The sequence below is a fragment of the Orcinus orca genome, chromosome 8 (genome assembly GCF_937001465.1).
Source record: "Orcinus orca chromosome 8, mOrcOrc1.1, whole genome shotgun sequence".
Classification (NCBI taxonomy): Eukaryota; Metazoa; Chordata; class Mammalia; order Artiodactyla; family Delphinidae; genus Orcinus; species Orcinus orca.
The window spans coordinates 52072158-52084745 of NC_064566.1; the positions used below are offsets into that span (position 1 = coordinate 52072158).

Genomic DNA, 12588 nt, shown 5'->3' on the forward strand with positions numbered 1-12588 from the left:
GGGAGTCAACAGGAGTGCTGTTTAAGGTACAGCCTTTGGAGTCCAGACTTGAGTTCAAATCATGGATCTGCCTCTAACTAACTATATGAACTTGGGCAAATCTTCATTTGAGCCGGTTTCCTCTTCTCAGAACACAGAAATACAACCTTGTGGGTTTGTTATTTGCTGTGATGATTAAATAATGCCTGTAAAGTGCTTAGAACAGCCCTGGGCCCACGTGGGTTGGGCTGGAGAGAGGTGAGTGTGGTGGAATTGAGCTGAGCTGAATAACAAAAACTCCTTGAAGGCACCCAGCATCTCACAAGGCATAGCATGTCCCCGGTCCAGCCTCTGACTGCAAATCAGGGCCATGTCAGTCAGGGTTCTGGCAGGAAACAGATGGCACCCTGAAACTAGATACTTTGAAGAGAGCATGAAGGAGGGTTTAGGAAACTGACAAGGAATGGTGCAGCATGTCTGGCTAGCAACAGTGAGAAGGGAAAGCATTGCCAGGCTTGGAGGGCAAGGGTGGGATGGGTTTATTGGAGCCCAGGGAGGGCAGCCAGGCTGGGACTGTGACTTCATGTAGAGACTGCAACCAACACATGCTGACCTAGCAGAGACAGAGCTGGGAAATGAATCCCTTCCTTTCCCTCCACTCCCTCCCCTCCCACCCTATGGTCTTCTACTGCTGACTTTGTACGAACCCAGATGGAAGCTCAAGAGCAAGGAGTCCCATGGTGGGTAGAGAAGGGTGGTGAGCATACGGAGGGGCAAATGGGAGGATCAAGCAGAGGCAGTGGCAAGTCAGTCAAATGGGTGAGGTCCTCCGCATTCATTTTCAGGCTGCTCCGGGCAAGGGCTAGTAGAGAGTAGAAGTAAGGAATGTGGGAGGAGGCTGTGAGGCCAGGCTGTTCGCCCTAGAAAGGGGTAGGAGGAAAATCTGCTGTTCTTCCAATACCCACCTGATCTCTCTCACCTTCAGGCCTTTGCCTATGCTGCTCTCTCTGCCTGGAACACCCTTCCTCCTGGGGGTGGCTAACTCACCCTTAGATGCTGCCCACTCCTGGATCAATCTGTGCCTAAAGTCTATCCCCAGACTTCTTAGTTACGAGATCTAAGATACTGCTTTTCATTGTGTTTGAGCCAGGTTTTCTCTTTCTTACAACTTAGAAGTCACTTGAGCCTTTTCTGCCCCTATTCCCTTTTAAGATTTGTCACTTCTGTGTTCCTATAGTACCTGTACAGACTTCTCTCATGGTACTTATAACAGTTTAATGTGAACAGTTTTTACTGGTGTGTCTCCTCCACCAAGCTGTGAGCTCCCTGAAGACAGGGACCAAGTCTGACCCATCTCTGTGTCCCCAGGGCCCAGCACAGGCTGATACACCTTGCACGGGCTGTTTTGCCAAAAGTCTGCTTTTGGTTTTAAGTTTTGTTGGATTCGCTGGCAAAATAACCACTCGTCTCACACAAATAAACAGCTTCAATTAAATCTTTAATAGAAGGTGATTTAACTTAATTTCAATATACAACCATTAAAAGGAAAGGAATAAGAATATTAACAGAGTATATAAATTTCAATATACAATCATTAGAGGAAAAGGAGTAAGAATATTAACAGAGTATATAACAGAGCATACATCACCGAATTGGGCCGACACCTACTTCCAGATCCAAGCAGCAGCTGGGAAGTCCCTTGCACAGCAACCTGGAGTCCCAGTTGGGAAGGTCCCAGGCGGTGTGTTCACCCACAGGTGAGACTGCAGAGTGCGCCTAAAGGAGTCCTGCTTTTAACGCCAAGCTGCAAACTGAGGATCATCAGCTTGTGTGAAGATATGCAGCTCTGGCTGTTATTGCAAATGCTTTGATACTTTAGTTGTAAGTCTCAGAATGTTCGCTGATCCCCGGGAACTGGCCAGATTCCCAAGACTTGCTAGCACCGTTTCTGCTGACCTGCATGTAGTCTAGCAGTTCAGCATGTAGCTCTTTCAGGGTCTTTTTTTTTTTTTTTTTTTTTAGGAGTTTAGTAATTTATTTTGGCTGTGTTGGGTCTTCATCTCTGTGCGAGGGCTTTCTCTAGTTGTGGCAATCGGGGACCACTCTTCATCGCGGTGCGCGGGCCTCTCACTATCGCGGCCTCTTTTGTTGCGGAGCACAGGCTCCAGATGTGCAGGCTCAGTAATTGTGGCTCACGGACCTAGTTGCTCCGCGGCATGTGGGATCCTCCCAGACCAGGGCTCGAACCCGTGTCCCCTGCATTAGCAGGCAGATTCTCAACCACTGCGTCACCAGGGAAGCCCTAGGGTCTTTTTTAGTCAAAGGCCTATTGTTGCCTCTGAAGCCTGAACAAGACTATTTTACTAGCTTCCCTAACACTGGCCGGACCGCACCAGGCATGTTATCTTCAAGCAACACAGGTTAAGGCCATGTTAGCCAATTGGAACCTGTTGAGATGAGGGCAGTGGGGGCAGAATCTGGAAGCCATATTTTATGAAGAAAGAAGAATCAGGAAAGTTTAACTTGAAGAAGAGCCCGCTCCTAGGATAGAATTCATTTGCTGACTCAACAGGCCATTTCTGGGCACCTCTGTGTGAGGCCCTGGGCTGGTCCTGAGAGGGCCATGAGTGATACAGCTATAGTCCCTGCCTGGGGAGCTCACAGTCTGGACAGGGTCAGACATGGAAATAAGTAACTACATTATAGGGGCCACTGCCACCCGAGGGGGATGCACAGTGTGGCCAGGGAAGACCTCTCAGAGGAGGACTTACAGGAGGGCAGAATTATGACACTGTTGAGGGCAGGTTTCAGTTTGGGATGAGGAACAACTTTCTAACAATCAGAATTATGAAGAATGCTCCACGTCTGGAGCTGTGTGAGCAGGGCTGGGATGACCACTTCACAGACTGGATACTGATCTCTGTCAACAAAAGGACCAAAGCTATTATGAGGGAATTCCTCATAATAACAGTCATTGAACCACTGTTTCCTTTCACATGCTAGGATACAAACAAACAAAACAAAGAAACAGTCTCTGGCTTAGAAAAGCTTAGGTAAATTGAAAAAATGTAACACTATAGCCTTATACCAGTGTCTCATGAACTTGAATGATTTAGGAACCCCTTTTAAAGGAAAAAAATCATTGAGGTACTCAGTGCTGATAACCTAAATATGTTCAAATTTAAACTCAGTTTAAACTCCAATGCAACTGTAAAAGCAAATCTTTTACATAGTATTTATTCAATACAAATTTTAATGAAAATGAACAAAACTAAAAATCTAATAAAATGCTAATAACACTAATGCTACCGGACATGTTGAGTTCTTTTGCACTCAGCCTGCCAGGTCTATAGACGTATTCCAGCTGGTAAGTGAAGAAGGAATGATAGAATCGGAGTATCACATCTTGCAAACCCCTAATAAAATAATGAATCTAGGGCATAGTCATCACAAAAAAAAAAGAGGAAAAAAAACCCCCAAAACAGATACTACATGTTACTTGATGTAAGAACACACCATCACCTACAAAGCAGATGTGCTAAAAAAAATCATACCTGAATCATGCCAATTGTCAGGATCTACTTTTTAACCTTCAGGAAACGCAGGAGAAAAAGATAAAAAAGATGGCGGGGGAACCGTAGGTGAAAAGAGACATTTATGAGACATATGAGCCAAATTCAGTGTGTAGACCTTGTTTGAATCCTGGTTTGAACAAACCAACTACAGGAAGGAAGGAAGGAAGGACGGAGGGAGGGAGGGAGCGGGGGAAGAGGGAGAAAGAAAGAAATCTGAATATTAACTGAATATTTGTTGATATTGAATAAGTATTTTTTATATGTGTTAATGACATACTGTGGTTATGTTTTTTTTAAAGAGTCCTTATCTTTTGGGAATACATACTGAAATACTTATGCATGAAATAATATGGTACCTGTGATTTGCTTCACAACAATCCAGGGAGGAGGCAGGAAATAGGCACTGGTTTAGATAAACTAAGAATGGCCATGAGTTGATTGTTTTACCTGCGTTATGCATACATGGGGTTCATGGGGTTTGTTGTATGTTTGAAAGATTTTATAATAAAAAGCTTTAAAGATGAAGAAAAATCTAAGATGCTAGAACATTTAAAATTCAGGCATTGTACATTGCCAATGGGAATATAAATCGGTATGTTTTATGAAAGGCAATATGATAATATCTATTAAAATAAAAATGCACATGTCCTTTGACTCAGAAAATCACTTCTAGAAACGCAAACTCTGTGCTCACCGTGTGTGATACAATATGCAGACACACACACAGACACACATGCACATTTATACAGGGATCCTCATTGCAGCCTTATTTGTAAGAGAAAAAGATTAGTAATAACCTAAACATCCTCAATAGGGGGCTAGCTAAATAAGTCATGGTAAATCCACTGAACGGAATACTCCACAGCTGTTTCGAAAAATGAGGATGACTCCACAGCCGTTTTTAAAAATGAGGATGTTCTTTATATACTGACCTGAAACAATCTTACAAAGTGAAGGGATGTGTGTATAGTATGCTACTATATGAAAAAGAATGTACGCTTATATATATATACAAAATATCTATGAAGAATATAAATAAGACATTTACCATCATTTAGTCTTCCAGGAAAGGGACTGGGTTTACAGGGGAAAGGGATAGGAATAAGACTTACATTACAATGGTAGCATTTTGTACCTTTTAAATTTTATTCCATGTGTATGCATTGCCTATATTTTTTTAAAAGATCTAAGTTTTAAAAGAAATAAAAACAAGATTAAATGTTAAAAATATAAAGACTAGCAATGTGGGAAAATCTCTGTAATACTATGGTTTAAAATAGTATACATAATTTTATCCACATAATAATTCATAATAGGATTATAAAACAGAATAGAATAGAATAATAAAAGATGTCTGCTCATAATCAAGTGCTGGAAACACACAAATGAAAAGAATGTTTTTTTAGGTGGGAGTGAAAGTGTTGTTGTTTGTTAAAACTTTATAGTTATTATAATATGGTATGATAATAGGTAAGGTAAATTACAATTTAGTGAAAAAATTAGATTTTGATTGCAAATATCTGATTTCCATGAAGGTTTTCAGTCAGAGGCTTTTTTCATGAAGCGAGGTGCACCTGGTCACACTGTCAGAGCAGGTTCTGTTTGGTTTCCTGCCAAAGGAACAAGATGCTGGGCCAGTCACTGCAGTTGGTCACGTCCTCACACTTAGCACTCATTCACCAGACCTTGGACAATTTGTTTATTTATGAGGAAAAGACTTCTCATAAACAAGAAGAGGCTTTCTGGAGGTGGAAAAGCCAGGGTGTTAACTATCCTCTTTCGTACACTCAGCTTCCTTCCTTGAGGAAGGGCCCCAGTGGGAAAGCGTAGGTGGGCTCTGTCCAGAAAGGAAGGAGAGTCAGGAACCCACAGCAGTGGCCTGAGCCAATTCCACACGTCCGGCCTCAGCCTAAATCTGGCCTTCTGCCCTGCGTCCTCCTCAGCTCTGTCGACCCACCTGTTCTTGGAGGCATGTCTCCTCCAGGATACCTGCCCTGCTCACCCTTCAGAGGCAGCTGTGGAAGAGTGGAAAACAGCCCAGATTAGGAGCCAGGGACTGACTCTGCCCCTAACTAAGTGCATGACCTCAAATAACTCACTTAGCCTCCCAGGCCTCAGTTTTTTCATCCATAAAATAAGCCTACCTATCTTGCTGTGCTGCCAGAAGAGTGAATGAGATCGTCGTGTTGTCTCATTCTGGGTCCCACACTATGTCTCTGCCTAGACTGCTTCTCAGTCTCCTTGGCCTGCTCCTCCTTGGCCCGTGCCTCACATTGATCAGTCCTCTGCCCTCCCCTTCTCTTTGGGCTCCCAGACCGAAACCATCACTCATCACAGCCATGCTCCAGATTCAAACACCCAACTGGCCCTCTCCACCTACATCTTCCACAAGTATCTCAAACCTGATTTACCTAAAACTGAACTCATTATTATTCTCTCCAAACTTGGTCATTATCCAGAGTTCTCTATCCCAGCAATACCTCTAGCATCCACCCACTTGCTCAAGCCAGAAACCTGGGGATTTTCCTTGACTCTACTGCAACATTCATGGATAACAGCAGCAGTAGCCATCTTCCACTACATGGCCTGGGAAACAAAGAAAGCTGGACTGAAGTAAGATAGAATGAAGCAAACACACCAAGACTCACGGCAGAGAACAGGAGAGAAAAGACCATGTGGGTTCCTAAAGGGCTACATGCTCTGGTTCTGTTCTGGAGCCCAGCTGCAGCCCCACCCTTGGATTTTATGAGACCCCCTCAGTACCTTTTCCAATAACCCTCCCATTGTGGGGTTTGTTTGATTGTTTGTTTTTGCTTAAGTTAGTTTGAGTTGGGTTTCTACACTTGCAAATACAAGAGTCCTAATTAATATAAACATATTTTATCCATCAGCATAAGCTAGTTATGCTATGGTAATGAACAACCCTCACATTTTGGTGGCAGAACTCTACCACATGTCCATCAGCAGCAGGGAGCTCTGCTCACTACAGTCCCTCAGGAAGCAACCGCCATCTTGAATGTTGTTGGTTACTGTTCCACAGAGCCAGGACTGGAACTAGAGTTGCCTGACTTCTCATTCAAGGTTCTTTCTATTCTAACTGCCTGTGGTAGTCAGTCTCCAAGATGGCCCTTAATGATCCTCACCTCCTATCACCCTCGTGCAGTCTCTTCCATACTGAATAGGGCTCACATATTAAGAGACTGCAGAAATGACTGTGTGACTTCCAATGCTGGGTCATAAAAGACATTGTGGCTTCCACCTTGTCTCTTTCTGGCATCACTTGCTCTGGGGGAAGCCAGTTGCCAGGTCATGAGAACATTCAAGCAGCCCTGTGGAATGATGAGGAACTAAGGTGAGGAATTAAGGCCTCCTTTTAACAACTACTACCAACCAAGCATGTGAGTGAATCATCTTGGAAGCTGATTCTCCAGCCCCAGTCAAACCTTCAGATGAGAGCTGCCCCAGCTGACATCTTGATTGCACCTGAGACACCCTGACCAGAACCACCCAACTAAGCTTCTCCCGAATTCCTGACCCACAATATACGAGATAATAAATGTTTATTCTTTTAAGTCATTAAGTTTTGGGGTGATTTGTTACACAGCAATAGAAAATTACTATAGAACCTTACAAACAGAGATCTCGTATAAGAAAAACTTACTTCTATCTTTGGCATTTGTACAGTGTGAGAAATTATTCTTCTCTTTCCCCTAGCCTCTGGCCTAGCTCAGGTTACCTAACTAAAAATAGCTATCAGGCTTGAGGAATCCAACCCAGGAACACAGAATCCCATTTTATTCTTTAAAGAGGCCTTTCCCTTTCCCTTTTATTGCAGAAAGCACTCAGGTCTCCTGAGAATGAAAAAGCACCACATCACATCACCTTCACCTGGATGATCCAGAGAAATGTTTCTTACAAAAATCAAAGGAACTGGAGCCCAGGCTTCCCCAGTTAAATACAGTATTGAGGAAATAATAAATACTTGAGAAATGACACTCTATGATATCTGAGTTTTTCTAAGCTGAGAAAATGGTGTCAATGGTAGTGCTAATGCCTTATATTTATACAGCATGCTTTTCATAATATTTTCACATCTATATCTGAGGTAGGTGGGGAAGATATAAATAAACCAGGATACATATGGAACCAATGGCTCAGAGCTCATGATTTGCCCATAGTCTCATGGTGTGCGAATGACAGGGCTGGATCTAGAATCTGGGTTTCAGTGACTCCAAGTCAGGTGTGGTGCTTTCCAAGGCAGGACCTCCAGGCTGTGATAATATAAATGCCCTTCAGCTGGGGCTGTCCTCTGAGATCAATGTGCACTTGTAGGTCTCTTTAAAGGCCTCAAGGAAATGTGGTATTACTTCATCCACAGTGACATGCCTCTGGAGCTCCTTACTCAGGGAAGTGACACCTGTCCCAACCAGCCCACAGGGCACAATGTGCTCAAACCACGTGAGGTCCGTAGAACAGTTCAGCGCCAGGCCGTGAGATGTAATGTGCCTTCCACAGCGGACTCCTGCAAGACAAACCAATGGGTCTTAGAATAGGTACCCTCCCTCCCCAGGCTTTATGATCCCCCTCAGTGTGATGAGGAAACTGGACTAGACCACTGACTTTCCAACTTCGTTTCTAGAGCACCCAAGGGGCTGTGCACAGATCAGGGGAGGGGGACAAAATGGGAGGAGAGGTGTGTCGCTCCACAGTAGCTGCACTTATTATGGAGATTACAGAAAATGTCCTTTAACAAAGAGATTCCTCCGTTGCTTAAAAAAAAGTTTGAAAAAACGATTTCACCCTTATTGTCCTGATACTGTGAAGTACCCTGGCAATTCACTTCCCGTGTGTCTCCATTGGTAAAAATGAGTGTTGAACGAGTAGGCCTCTGAGGGCCCTTCTGGTTCTGAATATTTCAGTGAAGAGGGTTAAAAACTTTGTTTTGTTTGTTGTTTATTTGTTTTTACATGTAATGAGATATTTATTAAGCCTTAAAAAGGAAGAAAATCCTGACAAACACTACAACATAGATTAACCTTGAGGACATTATGCTAAGTGAAATAATCCAGTCACAAAAAGACAACTACTGTATGATTCCACTTAAATGAGTTACCTAGAGAAGTCAAATTCATACAGATAAAAGTAGAATGGAGGTTGTCAGGGGCTAGGGGGAAGGTGAAGTGGGCAGTTGTTTAAAAGTGGAGTTTAGGGCTTCCCTGGTGGCGCAGTGGTTCAGAGTCCGCCTGCCGATGCAGGGGACTCGGGTTCGTGCCCCGGTCTGGGAAAATCCCACATGCCGCAGAGCGGATGGGCCCGTGAGCCATGGCCGCTGAGCCTGCGCGTCCGGAGCCTGTGCTCCGCAACGGGAGGGGCCACAGCGGTGAGAGGCCCGCGTACCACAAAAAAAAAAAAAAAAAAAAAAAAAAGTGGAGTTTGAATTTTGAGAGATGAAAAGAGTTCTGGAGATTGGTTGCATAACAATTGGAAACACTTAACACTACTGAACTGTACACTTTAAAACGGTTAAGATGGTACATTTTATATTATGTGTATTTTACCACAATTTTTTTTTAAAAAGGGAAAAAAAATCATTCAGAGGAAGAAAGATACATTACATCCAGGACTAGTTCTGATTCAAAGCCCGCGCCAGACACACCTCCTCCCAGCCGGGGCTCTGCCCTCACCACCATTGGTCCGGCCCCGCCAGGCTCCGCCCCAAGGCGCTCACCGATTGCGCAGATCTTGCGCTCGCCCAGCCAGACGCCGGTGTAGGGTGGGGGCCGCGCGCGGGCAGCTGGTAGGCCTTGGAGCTCGCACAGGCGCACGGCGCACGCCTCCAGCGCCGCCACGTGGGCGCGCAGGCGCAGGCCAAGGGGTCGCAGGTCGAGTACGGGGTGGCAGAGCAGCTGGCCCGGGCCGTGGAAGGTGGCTAGGCCACCGCGGCCAATGTCGCGCACATCGGCACCCAAGGCCCGCAGCCGCGTCACCTCCTCGGACGTCAGGCCGCCGCGCAGTCCGGCGGTGTACACGGGCCCCGCGGGCTCGCAGAGCAGGAGCGCGCCCGCCTCGGTCCCTGGCTCGGCCTGCAGCCGCCGCAGCCAGCGCTCCTGCAGCGCCAGCAGCTCGGCATACGGCACCTGACTCAGCCGCAGCAGCCGTACCGCCGGTTGCCGCATTGCGCGGGCCGGGGCGTCTGCAGGGCCGCGGCGTCTGCGGGGCCCCGCCTCCTGCCTGGGCCTGGGGGCGTGCTGGGAAGGGCGGGGACTCGGGGACTTGTCCGGAGTCTCCGCCCTCAAGTGCTTGTTGTTGGCTGTTGAGAGACTACGAGACCTAGGGCAAGGTGTGTCTCTTTTCATTCGTTCATTCCAACAACCAGTATTTAGGGCCTGCTTGTGTTCTGCAGGCCCTGCCCTAGGTGCTTGATACAGTAGTGTACATTGTATGGAAAAAGAAAAAGGTCTGTCCTGGGAAGCTCACATTCTTACAGCAGGCAATAAGCAAGTATTAAAGCGTTAAAGAAATAAGGTTATTTCAAATACTGATAACTGCTATGAAAAGAACAGTAAAATAGGGTAATACGTGTCCTGAGTGGAGTTCCCCGAGGAAGAGGGAGATTAACATGCAGGAGGTTTATTGGGGTGGGGATGGGGTGAAGGTACTTTCAAGGCCAAGCCTGTAAGGGAGTGACGGAAGCAGGAGGTTTATTGGGGTGGGGATGGGGTGAAGGTACTTTCAAGGCCAAGCCTGTAAGGGAGAGATGGAAGCAGGATTAGGCAGAAGGAGAGGTTGAATTGTGAAACTATCTAAGCAGAAGCCTCAGCCAATCCCAAAGAATGCTCTGAGCCTGGGATGACCTTTCAGAATTATTCCAAATTAAAGAAGGGGGCCAGAAATTTATGTCCTTGCATTGACCAGTGATGGAGGCTGTATGTGGACAGGTCCTGTAACTTTTGGCAAGGCTGCTTCCTTTGGAGGAGGGCAATTCCCAGAGAGAAATTGAGCCATGAGCAACCTACTCCCAGAAGCTGGGGGAATGACTGACTAGATCCTGAGGATGGATCTGGATCACAGCATCCATTAGGTTGTATTGGAGTGTGATTTAAACAAATCTAAGTTCATTTCATAAACTTTTACTGAGTGCCAACTATGTGTTTGACCCATTGCTATGTGAAGAGGTTACACACGACTATCCTACCCCTGTATTGCTAATAGCACACAGAACCCAGTTTTTATGTCCTCAATCTATCCTCTGAATGTGTCTTCTAAGCTGCAACAAAGGATTGTTTAATTGAAAAGAAGAAAGCAGAGAAGTATAGAGAATAATGTAACAAATTACCATTTACCCACCATCCAGGCTTATCAAATTTTAATATTTTATTACTTTTGCTCAGGTCTTTTTTAATTTTAATTTTAGAAACTAATAACATTGATCACTCCCATAGGTACCTGAAAGACATTTCATAAATGTAGACATAAAATCCTAAGCAAATATTAGCAAATTTATCCAGCAATAAAGTATTGTTTATCCCAGGAATGCAAAATTGTCTTAACATTCTAAAATCAAACAATATAATTTTCACCGAAAAGGAGAAAAACCATGAGATTATTTTCAATAAATGCATAAGAAGCAGTTGGTAAAAATCAACACCTACTCTAAAATTCTCATCAAACTAGGAAGAGAAGAGAAATTCTCCAATCTGATGAAGTGTATTGCATCAATCAGGATTTAGATGACAGAGAAACCACACAGGTAATATTTTATTTTATTTTATTTTATTTTTGCGGTACGCGGGCCTCTCACTGTTGTGGCCTCTCCCGTTGCGGAGGACAGGCTCCGGACGCGCAGGCTCAGCGGCCATGGCTCACGGACCCAGCCGCTCCACGGCATGTGGTATCTTCCCGGACTGGGGCACGAACCCGTGTCGCCTGCATCGGCAGGCGGACTCTCAACCACTGCGCCACCAGGGAAGCCCCACACAGGTAATATTTTAATTAAATTTTTTATTTTGAGAAAATGGTAGATTCATATGCAATTGTAAAGAATAATACAGAGAGATCCTGTGTACCCTTTACCCAGATTCCCTCAAAGATAATGTCTTGCCAATGTCACAGTTGGGATATGGAAATCGATACAGTCAAGATACAGAACATTTCGATCACCATAAGGATCTCTCCTGTTGCTCTCTTATATCTACACCACTACTTAACTCCCAGCAAACAATTATCTGTGTTATATAAATAGCATCATACGGTATGTAAACTTTGGGAACTGGCTTTTTTTTTCCACTCAGCATAATTTTCTAGAGACTCATCTGGGTTGTTGCATGTATCAATATTCATTTCTTTTTATTGATGAGTAGTATTCCATGATATGGATGTACCATAGCTTGTTTAACCACTCATCCATTGAAGAATAGCTAGGTTATTTCCAGTTTTCAGATATTCTGAATAAAGCTGCTACAAATATTCATGTAAAAGTTTTTAATGTGAACATAAGTTTTCATTTCTCTGGAATAAGTGCCCAAGAGTGTAATTACTGGATCACATGGTAGCTGCATGTTTAGTTTTTCAAGAAACTGCCAAACTGCTCTCTGGAGTAGCTGTACCATTTTACATTCCCACCAGCAATATATATATGAATGATGTAGTTTCTCTGCATCCTTGCCAACATTTGCATTACCACTATTTCTTATTTTAGACATTCTGATAGGTGTATAGTTGTATTTCATTGTGATTTTAATTTGTATTTCCCTGAAGGCTAATGGTGTCGAACATCTTATACGCTTGTTTTCCATCTGTATATCCTCTTCAATGAAATATCTGTTCATGCTTTATGCCCATTTTCTAACTGATTGTCATTCTTTTTTTTTTTTTTTTTTGCGGTACGCGGGCTTCTCCGGTTGCGGAGCACAGGCTCCGGACGCGCAGGCTCAGCGGCCATGGCTCACGTGCCTAGCTGCTCCGTGGCATGTGGGATCTTCCCGGACATGGGCACGAACCCGTGTCCCCTGCATCGGCAGGCGGACTCTCAACC

At 44.6% G+C, this 12588-nt stretch overlaps 1 protein-coding gene across 3 annotated transcripts; it reads right to left on the reverse strand.

Annotated features, from left to right (window-relative positions):
• Positions 1 to 3202: 3202 nt before the first annotated feature.
• On the reverse strand, positions 3203 to 9745 carry LIPT2 (lipoyl(octanoyl) transferase 2). Of its 3 annotated transcripts, XM_049713326.1 has the most exons (4): positions 9283 to 9745; positions 7957 to 8076; positions 5512 to 5569; positions 3203 to 5164 (listed from the first exon to the last, which is right to left on the reverse strand). In XM_049713326.1, exons 1-3 carry the CDS (start codon positions 9728 to 9730, stop codon positions 5553 to 5555), a joined length of 585 nt encoding a protein of 194 aa, XP_049569283.1. In that variant the 5' UTR covers positions 9731 to 9745; the 3' UTR covers positions 3203 to 5164; positions 5512 to 5552. The 3 variants fall into 3 exon arrangements, with proteins under 3 accessions (XP_049569283.1, XP_049569282.1, XP_004279837.2); XM_049713325.1 differs by having other exon boundaries at positions 3203 to 5569; XM_004279789.3 differs by lacking the exons at positions 3203 to 5164; positions 5512 to 5569 and having other exon boundaries at positions 7319 to 8076.
• Between the last annotated feature and the right edge of the window lie 2843 nt (positions 9746 to 12588).

Bases quoted from the DNA above. Each gene is read 5' to 3' on its own strand.
- LIPT2 (XM_004279789.3), bottom strand. From the start codon at position 9,730: ATGCGGCAACCGGCGGTACGGCTGCTGCGGCTGAGTCAGGTGCCGTAT. The intron at 8,077-9,282 runs GTGAGCGCCTTG...TTTGTCTTGCAG, and splicing joins GCGCAAGATCTGCGCAATCG to GAGTCCGCTGTGGAAGGCAC.